We start from the raw sequence: 18,768 nt of genomic DNA, 5'->3' as shown, positions 1-18,768 counted from the left end.
ATGAATTATGCATATCCACACAGTGGGTATCAACATGGCCATTTTTAAAAAATGAGGTAAATTCATATGTACTTTTTGGAAAAGAAGTCCTAATTGTATTGAGTGGAAAAGGAAGCTGACCTCACTTCTGTGGGAAAAGCCCCTGTACCTATGTATTTATTCATTTACAGACATGGATATCTGTGTTCTTTTAAAGTATGTAGAAAAAGATATAGAACAGCATTATCCAGTAGAAATATAATACAAGCCACTTATGTAATTTTAAATTCTTTAGTAGCCACTTTAAAAAAATAGTGAAGGGCTTCCCTGGTGGCGCAGTGGTTGAGAGTCCGCCTGCCGATGTAGGGGACACGGGTTTGTGCCCTGGTCCGGGAAGATCCCACATGCCACAGAGCGGCTGGGCCCGTGAGCCATGGGCACTGAGCCTGCGCTTCCGGAGCCTGTGCTCTGCAACGGGAGAGGCCACAACAGTGAGAGGCCCACATACTGCAAAAAAAAAGTGAAAAGAAACAGGTGAAATTAATTTTAATAAGATTTTTATTTAGCTCAATATGTCCAAAATACATTTCAACATGTAATCAATATAAAAATTACTATGATAAAAATCTTAAATAGTAGACTGTCTTCTACCAACCTTTAAGCTTTATATGCCTCTGGGTATTTAGCACAGTCTTCTATGCTAATATGGGCACATCTTCAATTAAAGAAATTTTAGAAGACAAATTTTTTTTTTTCTGATAGGCCTGATAGATCATGCTAGGTAGTATAAAGTTGTCTAACATATAAAGCATTCCTTCTTATCCTCCTAGCATTATGACAATATATCTGTTCATAGCAATGTAAATAATTGCTAGGAGTTTAGATTCTAGAGTCTGATAGTCTGGGTTTGAATCCCATCTTTTATCACTCACTAGCTCTGTGATCTTGACCAGTATCTTGATCTTGGTAATCTCTGTCTGCCTCAATTTTCTCATCTGTAAAATGCACATTTAATATTAGTTACCTACTTTATATGATTGCTGTAAGAATTAAATGAAATAATGTAAAGCACTTGAAGAAACAGGATTTATAGTTAGCTGTCAATAAATATCAGTTACTGACCTCCACCATTGCCTTCAACATTTCTACTCCTCAGTTGAAGCTTAATAAATCATCTTCAAAATTCCAAAGTCTTTGAATTTCTACTTCTCAATCCCTAAACTTTTCTGTCCATGTTTTTCTGAACTTCAAACGTCCACTTCAGGATCACAGTGTTTTCTTGCTCTTGTGCTGTCATCCTCTGTCACAGTCGAAAAGTATGTAATATTTTCTGATTAATAGAATTTTAAAACTCATCTACCCTATAGGATGACCTCAAAATAACATTTTCCTTTTAAGCATTCATCTCTGTCTATAGAATAAAGACCTCTTCTCTTTGCTAAATCCACTTCCAGCTTAGGCAGATTTGTTATACAATTTGAGGGCAAAGAGAAGGAACACTTTTCAGGGCATCATAAGGGTATAAATAGTTGAGAGATAAGATTCATATATTCTCATCTTTCTTTCCTTATTCTCTGAGTTACCCCCTGATTCCCTAAGGATGAAAAGCTGGAGTTGATGTCATAGCTACTTCAGATACATCATTCCTCTTGTGTAATATCCTGGGACAGTAAGAAACTCCTGTGTTCTCCACGTCCCCCGGCCCCCAATATAATATTTTTTGTTTCATTTCATGACTAAACATCATATCATTTTGTTTACCTTATTATTGAACTTCTTTTGTACTTTTATATGCCTTAGATTGCAATAGACATTAAATCCGCAAAGCGAGAACTAAAGAAAGCAAGAACTGTCCTACAAATGGATGAACTCAAATGTCGCAAACGTGTTTTAAGGAGGTTGGGATTTGCTACGTCTTCTGATGTCATAGAGATGAAAGGACGAGTGGCTTGTGAAATAAGCAGGTAAAACCTGGTTGTTCTAGAAAACTGATTCTAAAATGGGATACTGTTTTATAAATGAAGGCTATTAATCTTTTGGAATAAGAGCTATATTAAAATTATAAAGTTGTACAGTGCCTTCCATATTAAAATACAGGTTCTGATCATGAAGTTGAGAAATTAGAAAGGGAGAATAAAAATCTTTTGAATCCTACTAATTAACACAGACATCATTAGTACTTCCATATGTTTCCTTTTTCTTTATTTTAATGCATTGTGGACTTTTTACATAATTGTAACCTTAGTTTATATATGGTTTTTGTATACTTTTAATTATTTTTACAATTATGAACATTTTCCCACCTTGAAACTTAATCTAATAATCATTATCCTTTTTTATGTAAAGTTTTGGTCTAACAGTAGGGTATTAGAGTATAGCATATTATAGGCCACAGCTTGAAATTGGATATAAACTTTTGTAAATTGGATATAAGCTGTTGTCTATTTTGGTAATCTTTTACCACATTACAAATGACCTTAAAACTAAATGACTTAAAACAGAAGTCATTTCATTCTCTCCGATTGTTTCTGTGGGTCCGAAATGCTGGAAGGGCTCTTTAAGTTGTTCTGGCTCAGGGTCCCACTTGACTGCCATCATCTTGAAGATACTTATTTTGCCATAGTCATGACCATTATTCTCGATGAGTCCATAAAGGACATCTTGAAACAGTTTCTATGTTCTCACCAAGGCCCTAATGGATGGGGCCAAAGAATTACAAGCCTTGTAGATGGTTTTGGATATTCCTGATGAAGACTTATTCATATTGTTCTTACTGATCATCTGGTTCAGATATGAATTCAGATATCAGCAGGGGCCAAGATTCTGTGGCAAACAGGACAGTTCTAGGCCGCCAAAAGGGGGCAGCGACTACCCAGCCCCAATTAATTATTACAGAATAATATGATATCAGAGTATTCAACTTAGAAAAGTCAAAAATCCAGATTTTTTTTTTTGGTGAAATCTCTTGATTTTTAAATGTTCACATACTAATTCAAAATTATTTAAGTCCCTGTGCAAGCTAAATAAAATGTTTCTTCATGTTAGATTTGGCCTACAGGCTTGTAGTTTTCCTTTAAGCTGTGATAAAATTAAGTCTTCCTACTCTGTACTTAAAGAAACCTAGGCACTATAAGGCTAATAATTTACCCAGGATTAAATTTAGACTATAACACCAATCTACTGATTTGAATGCCAAAATTAATGTTATTAGAATTATTTCTTTGTGATGTTATGTAGTATTGATATTTAATAGTTAATATAGAAATTAATTTCTATTAGATATCTGCAGCTAGTTTTAGTCTTAGAAGAAAGAATATTTAGAGAGATAGTGATAACAATATCACATATCAAAGTACATTACCTTTCCCCCAAAATTTGCCTCTCCCTCTGGTCTGTCTTGCTGAATACGACCCAGCCACTAAAGGCAAAAACTGGGGAGTTGTCCTAGATTCCTCCTCTTCCTTCTAGCTGTCTTCTCACATCTTCATGATTGTTTTCTCCTACCTCTGTGCTGTTTTAACTATTCCCACTGACTAAGGTGCATCCTGTTTATAAGTCTCTACAACCCATCCTTTATACTCTTTCTTTCAGAATAGTCTTTCCAAACCATAAATCCTACCATGTCATTGTTTGGTAAAAGTCTCTCAGTGATTCTGTATTGCTTTCAGAATAAATTCCATAATTTAGTGTATTCTCGCCTTTCCCTTTCTATCCTGTCTGTTGCCACATTCCACACATGGTGTTTCTTTTATTTAACATGACCTTTTCCTTGCTCCCTGTTCCTGCATAATTTTTTTTAAAGATCCTCTGAAACTTGCTTTGAGTTTCTTCAGTTTGATTTTAGGCTCCTCAACTTTTTTTGCATAATTGCCTATATAAATCTCTATTAAATTGCTGTCCTGTGATTATTATCTTTCTTATCTGCCTCCTGCATTAGACTGTAGAAGTAGTCTTGCCTTATTTGTATTTTTGTCGTTTTGTCTTGACTTAACTCTCAGTTTACCATTAGGAACCCATGTTTAGTTTTTGACTTTATTTTTGAGTAGTTATTACTGTTTATAAATATTGATAGTTCATTACCTTATTTTTTTTTAGAAATCTTATGAAAAATAGGAAATATGCCCTTTTTTCCTTTTCTTTTTTTTTTTTTAAGAGTAACACCCTTATAGTTACTGGATGGATCCATTAAACCCTTTTATAAATGTAAGATACTCTATGGAACCTTGATTATAGAATTCTAGAGACACCATCACTGTAGTCTTTTTCCAGCTTTCATTGAACACAGTTGAGAATTCAGAATTTTTCATTTGTCATCCACATGGCAAACAGAAAAAGATGTTTTTGCAATTATTACACAAATCAGAAAATTAACACAAAGAGACAAAAAGCACTCGAGGCAGAGTGATGATGGTGAAATTGGTCATGTAAGCAAAATCTCAGACCCTAGGTAAATTCTCACACTCAAGAGTCAGTGAGTGAATAATATATTTCTAAGAACAAGAAGAAAAAATTAAGATTTTTATAACTTTACTCTCCTTTCTGATCAACATAAAGGACTTAGTTATGTAATGTTTTGTGATAAGAACTTGGGCCATCCCATTTTGCTAAAAAGGACTTGTGACTTTATCTTTCATCTTTTGTATTTGTGGCTAAATTTTCCTTGATACAATTCTTAGTTGGTCAAATACTGAAGATAGTTGTAAATACAAGGAAATTGATAAAAAACAGATGATGAAGAGATGAAAATAATTATAATCTTCATAATATAAATCTATTATTTTTATAATATAAAAATAAACAAATGGGACCTAATTAAGCTTAAAAAAGCTTTTGAATAGCGAAGGAAACCATAAGCAAAATGAAAAGACAACCCACAGAATGGGAGAAGATATTTGCAAACAATTCGACCAACAAGGGATTAATCTCCAAAATACACAAACAGCTCAATAACAGAAAAAACAAACAACCCAGTCAAATGGGCAGAAGATCTAAATAGACTTTTCTCCAAGGAATACATACAGATGGCCAAAAAGTACATCAATAGATGCTCAACATTACTAATTATTAGAGGAATGCAAATCAAAACTACAATGAGGTATCACCTCTCACTGGCCAGAGTGGCCATCGTCAAAAAGTCTACAAAAAATAAATGCTGGAGAGTGTGTAGAAAAAAGGGAACCCTCTTACACTGTTGCTGGGAATGTAAATTGGTACAGCCACTATGGCGAACAGTATGGAGGTTCCTTAAACTAAAGATAGAGGGACTTTCCTGGTGCTCCAGTGGTAAAGAATGCAGGGGATGTGGGTTCAGTCCTGGTCAGGGAACTAAGATCCCACATGCTGCGGGGCAACTAAGCCCAAGGGCCACAACTACTGAGCTTGCGCACCTCAACTAGAGAGCCTGCGTGCTGCAAACTACAGAGCCCATGTGGTCTGGAACCTGCATGCCACAACTACAGAGCCCACGCGCCCTGGAGCATGCACGACACAACTAGAGGGAGAAAAGCCACACGCCACAAGTAGAAGCCCACATGCTGCAACGAAGACCCGATGCAGCCAAAAATAAATAAAATAAATAATAAAATAAATCTTAAAAAAAAAAACTAAAGATAGAGCTACCATATGATTCAGCAGTCTCACTCCTAGGCATATATCATACTCTGAAAAGATACAGGCACCCCAGTGTTCATTGCAGCACTATTTACAATAGCCAAGACATGGAATCAGCCTAAATATCCATCTACAGATGAATGGATAAAGAAGATAAGGTACATATATACAGTGGAATATTACTTGGCCGTTAAAAAAAGAATGAAATAATGCCATTTGCAGCAACATGAATGGACCTAGAGATTATCATACTAAGTGAACTAAGACAGAGGAGGACAAATACCATATGATATCTCTTACACCATGTGGAATCTAAAACATGATACAGATGAACTTATTTACAAAACTGAAACAGACTCACAGACTTTGAAAACAAACTTATGGTTACCAAAAGGGAAAGGTGGGCTGGGGGGCAAGGGCAGATAAATTAGGAGGTTGGGATTAACATATAGACACTACTAAAGATAAAATAGATGATGAACAAGGACCTACTGTATAACACAGGGAACTCTACTCAATATTCTAATAACCTATATGTAAAAAGAATCTGAAAAAGAATAGATATATGTATTGATATATGTATAACTAAATTACTTTGCTGTACCCTTGAAAATAACATTGTAAATCAACGATACTCCAATATAAAATAAAAATTTTTTAAAAATCTGAATGTGAAAATACAATTATGGAGCAAAGAAGATAACCTTTCTCTCTTCAGTGAAATTACGATTTGTCATAGTCTTTTAAAATACTGTGTTTAGGGCTTCCCTGGTGGTGTAGTGGTTGAGAGTTCTCCTGCCGATGCAGGGGACACGGGTTCGTGCCTTGGTCCGGGAAGATCACACATGCCGTGGAGTGGCTGGGCCCATCAGCCATGGCCGCTGAGCCTGTGCATCCGGAGCCTGTGCTCCGCAACGGGAGAGGCCACAACAGTGAGAGGCCCACATACCGAAAAAAAAAAAAAAAAAAAAAAAAAGTAAAATACTGTATTTAGATGATGCAAAAGAAGAACCAAAAGTAAGGGTAAGCTAGAACCTAAAAGAGATGTATTTAAAATCTGGAGTCAGTAATATGTTTTGACAATGCAAGTGCAAGAAGAAACAGAAGTAATGATAAGCTAGTACCTATTATAGATATGTTTGAAATCAGAAATTGTATTTACTAGATGGGTATACTCCGGATTCATAGATAACAGTCTTAATGAGCAGCAATTTATAACATTCTCAGCACTAGGAAACTGAATAAAATGTGTCTGCTGTGGGTACATTCTAATTAAGATTTCTATAAAGTTGTTTTTCATTGTCTGTTTTTTAAATTATTTGTAAAATAATTGAGTTGAAAACCATTTAAAAGGTCCTTGGACCTAGGTAATAAATGCTAATGACTAATTTTTCTGGTATTCTGAAAGTTAAGAAATGATTCTTTATTTCAATGAATATCTGCATTTTGGTATTTGCTAGAATGGGCTCTTTATAAGAAACACCCATTTCACGTTTATTATTCATATATTGGTAAATATAAAGACCTGCCATTTCCTTAGTTAAATAAATCTTTGTCACTTCTCACTGACTAGTCCTTATGTTCAAATAACGTATTTTATTTAAAACTATATCTTAAGGATGTGTGGGTACATATGCGTGTTTTTATATTCTGACATTTGGAGTTTACTCTTTTTTGTTTGTTTGTTTATGGCGGTATAGTGCTGATGAACTCCTTCTAACTGAGATGATGTTTAATGGCCTTTTCAATGACCTATCAGCAGAACAGGCAACGGCACTACTAAGCTGCTTTGTGTTTCAAGAGAATGTGAGTTAATAGTTTAGCACATCTTATTTGTTAATTTACATGTCTTATAATTTAATATTATTATGGATTTTTTAATTTTTAAAATATGCCTGCATGTTTACATATTATAGGTAATGTTATTAGAAATCAGTGTAACTATAACCCAAATTTAGTAAGAGAAATAATTAAATGTATATTATCAGAAAAGAAAGTAAACTAGAATTTTATTTATAGACAATCATCATTAATCAGATTCCAAGTTAAAAATTTGCTCTATAACCCAGTGCATTATTTGAAGGTCTAGCTTAGTCAGACAGTCTAGAAGGAAAAAGAAAAGGTAAAATTAGGCAAAACTAGTAAAAATGAAAAGGGAGTGAGGTTGAATTAACATTCCTCTTCTCAATTATGGAGAATAACTGTGAGGCAGCTGATTGTACTAGAGGCTGAAGTCTTAGTTTTCATTGGCAAGATTTGAGATAATGGCCATACGATTCTCATCACTGGCTTGGCAGTAACTTTTTCATACGAGTAGTTAGTTGACTTTCACCAGCTCTTAAGAAATCAAAAAATGAAATGCTGGATGGACCAGAAGGACACTATCATCGTTTACTTTATTGCAAAAGCCAGTATGATTTATTTTAAAAGTAAAATGCATGTTTCACATTTCAAATTCAAAACTTTATTCATTGTTTATAAAATTGGCAAAATAAGAGTAAGACAAGCACATTTACCTTCTAAAAATAATGTTGCTACTATATAAATTTTTAGAGAACCTTTTACCATATACACTTAGTTTAACTTTTAAAAGAGTAAATTGTGTAAGACAAATTTGTTTTGCAGTTCTGCTGTTGATCTGTTTATCCATTAACTATTTCCTTATTTATTAATCAGATCAAATACATAACTTATTGGAGTAGGTAGGTATTTTCTCTCAGCTCTCTGATTACAGATCAGAATTACAACTGCAGTGGCAATGATAACAAATAGGACAGTAATCCAAAAATGATTTATGCTCTCGTAAGAATGCCTGCTGTGCACCCATGAAGTAATTTAATTTGCATGTGAGGAATGCATTCCTTTACAAAATATTATGTTTGGCTGTTGTTTTCCTTAGGTTCAAAATTTTATTACATTAATTTCCAAGATAATTTATTAGAATGTTTGTCCAGTTTTCTTTGAACAGATATAAGGTTTAGAAATTATTTGGAGATTGGTGATCTTCTGCCTGTGTCAGACTTTGTCTTGTGGCTAATTTCTTATACTGTGCTTTTTTTTAATGTGGCAGTAAAAAAATCCTGTCTTCTGAGAGGCCATGTATGTTACCTCTTCATGGGAGTTGGGCCTAGCCAAAACACAACTCTTAAATCTTGGGGCAAGATGTCACTAAATGTAGTTGAGATTTGTTCAGTGAAGCCCCGCTGTGTTATATGTAGTGTCATCAATTCTTGTGGTGTGGTGCCTTTCAACATCAAAATGGGTAATTGTACTGAAAGTACCATGGAATTCTGTTGATACTTTAAAAGTATGTTTTCTAGCCAGAAAGGAAGGTAAATATAGTAAGATACTTGTCATAAATGCTGATACCTTCTGTTTTAAAGCTGCTTGTTTCTAATACCGTGCCCCCTTATTTTTTGTATCATTAGAAGTAATTTAAAGATTACACAGTATTTACAATATAAATATTAAGTATCTTACAAATATTTATTAAGCACCCACTATGTACAGTGCAGATACCTAGACACTAGAAAGACAGCAGAAACTTTTGCTTTCATGATACTTTCATGTATGCTAGTTGATGAAGATAAACAATAAAGAAATGAAATACACACATTATGACAAAAGGTGATGAGGGTTTTGGAGAAAAGTGAAGCAGAGGAGGCAGATAGAAATTGTTGCGAGGGCTGGGGTTACTGTTTTAAGTAAGATGATTAGAAGAGGCCTCACTGATAGAGGGACATTTGAATTGAGACCTGAAAGAGAGATAGGGAACAAACTGCACTCACCTGGTAGGAGAATATTGGTAAAATGAAACATAGCTTACTTACATCAGGACCAGTGCCTTCTACTTACAGTGACCAGGAGAGAGGAAGAGATCAGTAACTGTTGATCGTGAATGGACACAATGTCAAAGACATGTACTTGTGTACTTTTCACTAAACTGAGATGTGGAGTTCATTCATGATACAAATCAAAACCAAGTCCTATATAAATACTGATGCTCAAAGTAAAGGCAGATCTATTGCAACTAACCTATAGTTGCTTTTTAAAAATTTACCTATAATTACTTTAAATTGTCTCACACATATATACATACATATATACATACATACCTTTCTTGTAATAATTTTATTTTTGTATAGTAAGTCTATCTTTGTCAAAATTTGTTCCTTAATAATAACTTTATTCTAATCACAAGTCTATAGGTTTTGAGGACCTGACTTATTCTCTGACGGTGTAAGAAACTAACACACAGGATTCAAGCAGCTTGTCCAAGTTTATTTGACTAGTTAGTAGTAGACCTGAAACTCTTATTATTCTAATTGAGAAACTGATAGACTTTTCACTAGTGGGGAGACAATAATAAGAATACTGAAACTCATCTAAACTTTTAAATATTTTAAAAGTGGTTAGAGAGCTAGAAATATCTGGGTAAAACTAAAATTGAGGGCATTTTTCTAATGTTCTTTATCCAAGATTTTTAATTTCCACAGAGTGGGAGTTGCCTAGAAGCCAAACTGTTTCAAAAATCAAAGTATGATACAACAGTTTATAAATGTTGATGTAACTAAACTACTATGCATGTTTACAATATTTTCTCCAGTTCCATTTATGGTCACAGAAAATAGCTAGTTTAGCACACTTTGCAAATTTAGCAGTGTAATATTTTCCTCTGAAATATAAGAGAATAGTATAATTCAGGATGAGAGGAGTGGTAATTTTGCTTACACAAACTAAGTTGATTAGAAACTCTAAATGCTAATGACTGAGGTCTTATAATTTGAAATTAATGGATATCATGAAAACTTTGTTTTGTTTATAAAAGCAGATAGTATACACTGCATTTTAAACTTAGGTTTTACATACAATCTTCCTTTTCTTTCATAGTCTAGTGAGATGCCCAAATTAACAGAGCAATTAGCAGGACCACTTCGTCAAATGCAGGTAAGATTTTTTTGAACTACATATTTTATGAATAGTATGTTGTGAAATAAACATTTGTGACAGTCTAATCATAATATTTATTATTCCACAGAGACAGCTTCCTTCAGGATTAAATATATCATTTGATGTTAGTCTTGTCATTTACTGCTGTTTTAATAACATCATTTGTAATTTTTCTTTTAAAAATTAGACATTCTCCCTCACCAAAATGTTAAGTTATATAGAGTTGCTGTGAGTACAGATTTAACATTGCATGGTGTTATACCAACAGTTCAGTGTCTGCATCGTTTTCCTTGGTGTTAAGAATAGCATCTTGATAGATTTAGTTAGCTTAATTTTTTATATATTTTTCCATCTCAGTTTACAACAAATTTTAAAATCAGGTTTTAAAATCTGTTTTAGCCTAAGAAATGATTTATTTCTGGATCCTCAAAGCCACAGTAGTTTATAGTAATGAATTGGTCTCTTTTATTATTTTTCTTGGGAAGAATGGTTTTATCTATCTTTTCAACATTAGACAGACAGGGAAAGATGAACTATAAGACACTGCAAGAGAGGAATGAAAAGTGAATCATAAAAGAAGACCCCTTTAATGTAACATTTAACATTCCTTAATATTACTAAGAAATTTAAACTTCCAGAATCAGGGAAGTCTTAATAGGCCCAGGAGTTTTTGACCTTCTTGATTACCAAGGAGAAAAGAATGAAATCTAACTTCCTATTGTAAGGAAAAGGAAATATTAAGATTTACATTTTTTAAAGCATTGTTGGAGAAAAAGCATCATTTTGCCATAGGATTTATGTTTCTCTGAGTCTGGCTTGTTATTATTGTCTTTGTTTTCTTAATGAAACAATTAGAGATGAGTTAAATGTTACTGTTTAGTAATTTTAATGAAGAGTTTTGGTTTTTGTAGAAAAGGTATTACTGGGTGAAAATCATGCTCTTGATATGTTTTTCTTAATTAATGTAGTGGAAAACTTTGCTGTTTGATTACTCAGCAGTGGAACAGGCACTGCGGCTACTTAGAAGCAGAATATCCAAATTGCAGGCTTATTACCTAGGAAGAAAAAGGAACCTTGTAGAATACTGACTTTGGAAACCTAAAGGAAAAGTGATATGGGAGATCATAAGTAAGAAATTTTTTAAGTATATGTTTTATCTTCAAAGGAATGTGCTAAAAGAATTGCAAAAGTTTCAGCAGAAGCCAAATTGGAAATTGATGAGGAGACTTACCTAAGCTCATTTAAACCTCACTTAATGGATGTAATATATACCTGGGCAACTGGAGCTACATTTGCCCATATCTGCAAAATGACAGATGTCTTTGAAGGTATGGTTAAATTTTGTACACATATTTCTTTCTGATATAAGAAATATACTTAGGATGGCATTGATTTACTAAACAAGAATAATATTTTAATTTTTGATAATAAAAGGAAATCTTCTGCCTAGGTAAATCAAAAATATTCTCCACGAATCCTTTGTATTATTTAATAAGCTCAGTCTGCTCATTATAACAGTTTATAATCCTGTGCCAGAGTCTCTGCAATCACAGATAAGGCCTATTTATGTGGGTATTTTTACTTTTGGCAATAAGGCCTATTTATGTGGGTATTTTTACTTTTGGTTTTATTCTCTTAGTAATAACCTAATGGCTTGCTATGCAATTCCACCAAAAAATAGCAGAGCTAAATATGCTGTCCATCATTGCATTTCTAAAATCAATCAAAACTGTTAACTGAAGAAAAATTTTAAATGAAGAAGTAAAGGTAAAGGGAATATATAAGGAGTAATTATAAGTGAATTACAAGAAGCAAATAATAAGCACAATATTTAAAGAAAACCATATTTAGAAATGCTGTATTCATTGCAAAAAGATTGGCTTACGCAGATTGTAGATATTTATAATGGTGAATTGTGTTTGCACCAGACTTTCTTAAAAATTAAAATAAATGAGCTTGGACTTCATAGATATTTATTATAAGAACATTTAAAATTTTATTTTGAGAAAAATTATATTTTTAACATACCCTGTATACTATGCTTTTTACCCAATATTATTAAAGACTAATAGATTACTGAGTTTATGAATCTCTGCAACAGAATCAACTATGAGCCTTTACTTCACTACATTGAATTTTAATGGGTTAAGGTTTTAAATATTATAGTTTATAGTATATTATTTTTTAATTATGGTGTGCTGTTTTAGTCCTTTCCCTAAAGTTTATTTCTAAGCCTCCATTAAATGGTCATTAGTATTATGGTCCCAAAATCTTTTTCTGAATACTGTATTCTGTTACCAGGATGGTCATTATTTATTAGGTAACTACTGTGTGCCAGGAGTTGAGCTAATAAGCATTTTATATAATTTAGATCTAATCACCAAAGTAGCACATCAGAGTAGACATTATTTGCACTTTGCACAAGGAAACTGATTTTTAAAAGGTAAATAATTTAGTCAAGGTCATGGAGGTGTATGTACTACATGATGGCACTATGATTTGAATTCTGGCCTTTGTGACTACAAGCACATGATAGTTGATAACTTCATCTAAGAACCATAATACCTTATCTTTGAGTTTTGGACCACCTAGAGACTTCTTAAATACTACCTAAAATTATACCATCTCTATCCACTGAAAATTTATGCTTGTAGGAATGGTAAGAAGGTCTATAATAATTGATGGTGGGTAGCTACTGTTGAGGCTGTGAGAAGAGAGCATGACATCCTCATCTCACCTGTGAACATTGCTTAACACGAAGAAACCCAGATAGATATATGACAGCTTGTGTGTTTCAGACACACAAAGGCAATCAAGTACAGCATCACCACTCTTCAGTCTAACTTCTTTTGGGAACATAAGAATGAAACTAATTACTGTTCTATGCCTAAATTCTACAACTTGTTAATATAATAGCTCATATTTGTATATCTGCTTCTCTGAGAAGGCGAACACAATGGCATAAAACAATAGTGGTGCACTGTTTGTTTTGTTTTGTTTAAGAAAAATGAAGGGACAATAGGCCTAGAAATATAGGAAGCCTTATAAAATTATCTTTGTGGATTATTTTTCTATTCTTTGTACTTAAATGAAAAAGTTACCGCAGTATGGCAGATAAATCCTAAACTGCTAAATTGAAGACAGTTTGTATTTTTTTTAATTAATTTATTTATTTTTGGCTGCGTTGGGTCTTCGTTGCTGCACACGCGCTTTCTTCAGTTGCAGCGAGTGAGGGCTACTCTTCTTTGCAGTGCGTGGGCTTCTCATTGCGGTGGCTTCTCTTGTTGCAGAGAACGGGCTCTAGGCGCACAGGCTTCAGTAGTTGTGGCTTGCGGGCTCTAGAGCGCAGGCTAAGTAGTTGTGGCACACGGGCTTAATTGCTCTGCTGCGTGTGGGATCTTCCCGGACCAGGGCTCAAACCCGTGTCCCGTGCATTGGCAGGCGGGTTCTTAACCACTGCGCCACCAGGGAAGTCCTGACGGTTTGTATTTCTGCCACCTATGAGTTGATGTTTTCCACAACATACTAGCAATTCCTGAAATCTGTTTCAGTTCCTGAAATCTATTTCAATTCCTTGAGGTTATTTCAGTGTCACAGTTTGCTTGAGAAATCTAAGATTAAAAATTGAGGGATTCAGTTTATAACTTGAAATTGGGTCTAACATCAACACAATTTTCATGGTACCATTATACCAGCTATACCTTTTCTTTTTAAAATTGGGAAAGCTCATAAAAGCAATTATATAATTAAATAGCAAAAAAATAACTGAGAACCTTGATTTACTTAGGATATTTTTTTCCAAGCATATGGTGTCTCCCTGCCACAACGATTTTTTTTTTTTTTTTTTTTTTTTTTTTTGCGGTATGCGGGCCTCTCACTGTTGTGGCCTCTCCCGTTGCGGAGCACAGGCTCCGGACGCGCAGGCTCAGTGGCCATGGCTCACAGGCCTAGCCGCTCTGCGGCTCTCAACCACTGCGCCACCAGGGAAGCCCCCTTTTTTTCTTTTTACTATGTTGTTTAGTTCGTCCATTTCAGAATAGCCATTCTCTCTTCATCTTGTTACTGTACATGCTTTATATAATTGGAAAAATACTATAATCAAAGCTCTAGCCCATAGTATAGTGTGTCTTTATTTTTACAGGCAGAAAATGACTGCATTGGAACTTTTTAATGTGCTCTGGTCAAGTGTCTGATCATGTCATGTCATGAGCCTCAGGAGTAGTTTTAAGTATTTTTCAAACCTTAGCTGGAGCTAGTTAACATTGTAATGATTAACACCATATGTTTGGGGGATGTCTGATGTAAGAGAAGAGTTTATACTGTGATTCAGTTGAGGAATTTTGAACACTTCACATAAATAATTATTGCCTCTGTTATCACCCTGGAAAAAATGATAGAATATAATCGTTTCTTATTTCCATCAATTAAATTTGGATAACAATTAAAAATAATCTGTATGGGCTATAGCCCATACAGATACGGGGTTTCAGTCTACTGATCCATTGTAGTAGATCCATTGTAACCTAGACAGGGCCATTACTGTTTATTTCTGTCTATACAAAAACAATATTGTAGTCTTCACTGTGCATGAAGGATTTGCTTTCCACTAAGCACATGTCATCAGGAAAGCTCCTATGACGAATTATCACTTGAAAGTGTTTACTGTACTTGAAAGTGTTTACCGTACTTCTGCCTGTCATAGGTTTTTTTGTTTTGATTTGGTTTTGGCTGTGTTGCGTATTTGTTGCTTTGCATAGGCTTTTCTCTCTAGTTGCAGCGAGCGGAAGCTACTCTTTGTTGCAGTGTGTGGGCTTCTCATTGAGGTGGCTTCTCTTGTTGTGGAGCATGGGCTCTAGGCGCACAGGCTTCAGTAGTTGCAGTTCGCGGGTCCTAGAGTGCGCAGGCTTCAGTAGTTGTGTGCGGGCTCAGTAGTTGCAGCACGTGGTTCCTACAGCGTGCGGGTTTCAGTAGTTGTGGCACGCAGGCTCAGTAGTTGTGGCGCGCAGGCTTCAGTTGTTGTGGCATGCGGGCTCAGTAGTTGTGGCTCGCAGGCTCTAGGGCACATGGGCTTCAGTAGTTGTGGCTCGCAGGCTCAGTAGTTGTGGCACACGGGCTTAGTTGCTCCACAGCATGTGGGATCATCCCCGCACCAGGGCTCAAATCTGTGTCCCCTGCATTGGCAGGTGGATTCTTAACCACTGTGCCACCAGGGAAGTCTCTGTCCTAGATTTTTAAAGCAAATGCTGTTTGGCACATTCCTACTCTCTGCCCCCACCACATGGTCTTCTCAACTGCCTTTCCACTAGCATAGTTTTACCCTTTCTTAGGAGACGGTACATCAGTATTAGAAGGGATTTTCCAATGGATTTGTTATTTTAAAATACTTTTGCTAATAATAGTAGAGTAACATTTTATTAATATGTATCTGTTCTGTGTTTAAAGTTTGGCACAGTTTTAGTACTAAATGACTTAGGAATTAGTACCTGATACTTACCCATTTAATGAATAATTAACTGAGACCCTAGTGGGATCAGGAATTGTGTTGGGTGCAGTGCAAGCAACAGTCTCTGCCCTCCAGGAATGTTTTCAGCCTAAGCTGGGATCTAGTGGTAAATGATTGCAGGAAAATATAATTATGATCCTAACCTCAGGCCTCAATAACCACTTAGATAGGAGTTTTAAGTCAGATTCAGGGCGTGAACTGTGGGGAACCACTTTTGCAAATGCCAGAAAGCTGGAGGTAGAAATAAATACCTCTCCAGATAAAGAAATGTGTTGATTTCCATCCTCAATTAGAATGGTGTTGTTTAAGAACCTCATGAGGCTGATGTTTATAAGATTACCCTTAAAGCATGTGTGCTCAAATGTCCATCAGTGGGTGAATAAATTGTGTATTATCCATATAATGGGACAGTATTCTACTGTAAAAAAAAAAAAAAGTGAAGTACTGATTCATGCTAAAATATGGATGAACTTTGACCAGATTAAGGTTCTAAGTGAAAGAAGGCAGACACAAAAACCACCTATTGTACAATTTCATTTATGTGAAATGTCCAGAATAGGCAAATCTGTAGAGACAGAAAGTAGATTTGTGGTTGCCATGGGCTGGGGGAAGGTGGAAGGGGGTAGGGGTGTGACTGCTTAATGGATATGGGTTTCTTTTTGAGTGATAAGAAGATTCTAAAATTAGATAGTGATTATGGTTGTACAATTCCAAATATACCCAAAACCACTGAATTTGTACACTTAATTAAAAGGGTGAATTTTATGCCATGTGAATTATATTTCACTGTGATAAAAACAGGCAGTGACACTGGGGTACATGCTTTAAAGTGGTAAATTTTATGTGTATTTTACCACAATTTTTCTTCAAAAGGAAATGACTAGGGCTTCCCTGGTGGCGCAGTGGTTGAGAGTCCGCCTGCCGATGCAGGGGACACGGGTTCGTGCCCCGGTCTGGGAAGATCCCACATGCCGCGGAGCGGCTAGGCCCGTGAGCCATGGCCGCTGAGCCTGCGCGTCCGGAGCCTGTGCTCCGCAACGGGAGAGGCCACAACAGTGAGAGGCCCACGTACATACAGCAAGAGAAAAAAAAAAAGGCAATGACTAGTAAGAATTCAGTTTTGCTTTACACTCTGGCAAGACCAGAAAAAAAGATTTGTAACAAACTGTTAGGTTGTTAGTGTGTATGTTTCTGTTTCTGGTCAGCTTCAGATAGCCTGGGGGGATGGGTAATAGCTTTGTATCTCTTATCTAACACTTAATCTAGGTGGTCCTCATTGATGAGGCGGAATGATTTCCAAAACTGGGAGTAAGGAGAACCCTTGTATTACAGAGAACTGCAGTAGGTAGGAAGTATGCTGGGTAATTCACTTCTTCACGGTAGGCTTCATTCATCCCCTTTACGCTGCAGGCAGCTATGGACAGTGTTTGTACACACACGGTGATTTGTTGCCAAGACTGAGGTCAGCAGCCACAGCCATTGTATGTGCAACCCTGTACCGCCTGGCCTCATTTTCTTAATTGTTCTCATGTCATCTGAAACTGTCAGAACTCATTTTCCAGAAATTGAGTGGGAGTGCTTACAAAGTGTGGCAGTGTTTGCTTGCTCGGATGTGCATTTAGTTTCTTTAGCTTATCTTAGCAATGTACTTCATGTGGTTGGGTCTGTGATAGCTTTTGCAGATCCTGGCTATTAACATGAGTTTCTCAATTTGTAGAAATACCAAAACAATATCAGGTTATCTGTGATTCCCAGTACACATTTGAAATCAGTCAAAACAGAGTTTGTGAGCCAGGGTACCTGGCTCTCTGATGCCCTGCACAGCAGTTTTATAAAGGATTTCTTTTCAATTCTAAATGACCTGTGAAATACACTCTGTTCCTTTTTAAAGTCCTATATATATTTACATTTTTAACCATTACCTAATTTAATTCTCTTCAAATAGAAGTGTTTGCAAAATACACATTTAATATCTGGCTGCATGAGTCATGCGATATTCATTACCTTCTCCATTCCAGCCCCCACCCTGTCTCTAGACACCCAGAAGTTACTGCTACTGTATTTCCTTTTTCAGTGAGAGCAAGACTGGAGCTCAGCATCCCTAGCACCTGAGAACAGAAATAACAAATATAGCCAACATTTATTGAGCTCCTATTGTGTTACTGACACTTGTGAAGTACCCTACATGCATTATTTCATTCATTTCTCACAATAACCCCATTAGGTATAGGAATTCTTGTTATCTCCACTTTATAGAAGAGTAAACTTAAAGTTTTTAATATGTTAATAGAAATGATTTGGAAGGAAAGTATTGAGTTTACTTTTGGGAACTGTTGAGTTTGAGGTGCCTATAATATGTCTGGGTGATCAACTTTTTGTTGGCAATAGTATCTAGCTGGAATTGATAGCATTGTTTTGTTTTTGTAACCGTTGTTTTTATAATTATGGCCTATTTATAAAAAATAAGTGAGCAGCTTTCATTTACTTAAGTTAAAAGTGTTACAGCAAAAATGAGTGATACGCTAATGACTGAAGTTTGTGAAATACCACCTTTAAAGATAAAACTTAGGGTCTACAAGTGATTATCCTAATACAGAAATATCACACATGGACCATCCAGAACCTTATGTTTGAATCAGGACTGAAACAGACTCACCAGTGCTCCTACTAGCATTTGCATTAATGGTATCAAAAGATTTTTAAGCAGTAGAGGAGCACCGTTCCTC

The 18,768-nt window shown here is 35.4% G+C and overlaps 1 protein-coding gene across 1 annotated transcript in view; it reads left to right on the top strand.

Moving 5' to 3' along the window:
* MTREX (Mtr4 exosome RNA helicase) overlaps positions 1-18,768 on the top strand; it is a 133,354-nt gene that overhangs the window by 108,269 nt on the left and 6,317 nt on the right. The window contains exons 22-25 of the mRNA XM_024765343.1: positions 1,780-1,943; positions 7,290-7,395; positions 10,480-10,536; positions 11,705-11,867. Of these exons, the coding sequence (XP_024621111.1) occupies positions 1,780-1,943; positions 7,290-7,395; positions 10,480-10,536; positions 11,705-11,867 (490 nt within the window). The remainder of the gene's footprint in view (positions 1-1,779; positions 1,944-7,289; positions 7,396-10,479; positions 10,537-11,704; positions 11,868-18,768) is intronic.

The sequence above is a fragment of the Neophocaena asiaeorientalis genome, unplaced genomic scaffold (assembly GCF_003031525.2).
Source record: "Neophocaena asiaeorientalis asiaeorientalis breed wild unplaced genomic scaffold, Neophocaena_asiaeorientalis_V1.1 scaffold198, whole genome shotgun sequence".
Lineage (NCBI taxonomy): Eukaryota > Metazoa > Chordata > Mammalia > Artiodactyla > Phocoenidae > Neophocaena > Neophocaena asiaeorientalis.
This window is presented reverse-complemented; position numbering and strand designations above follow the sequence as displayed.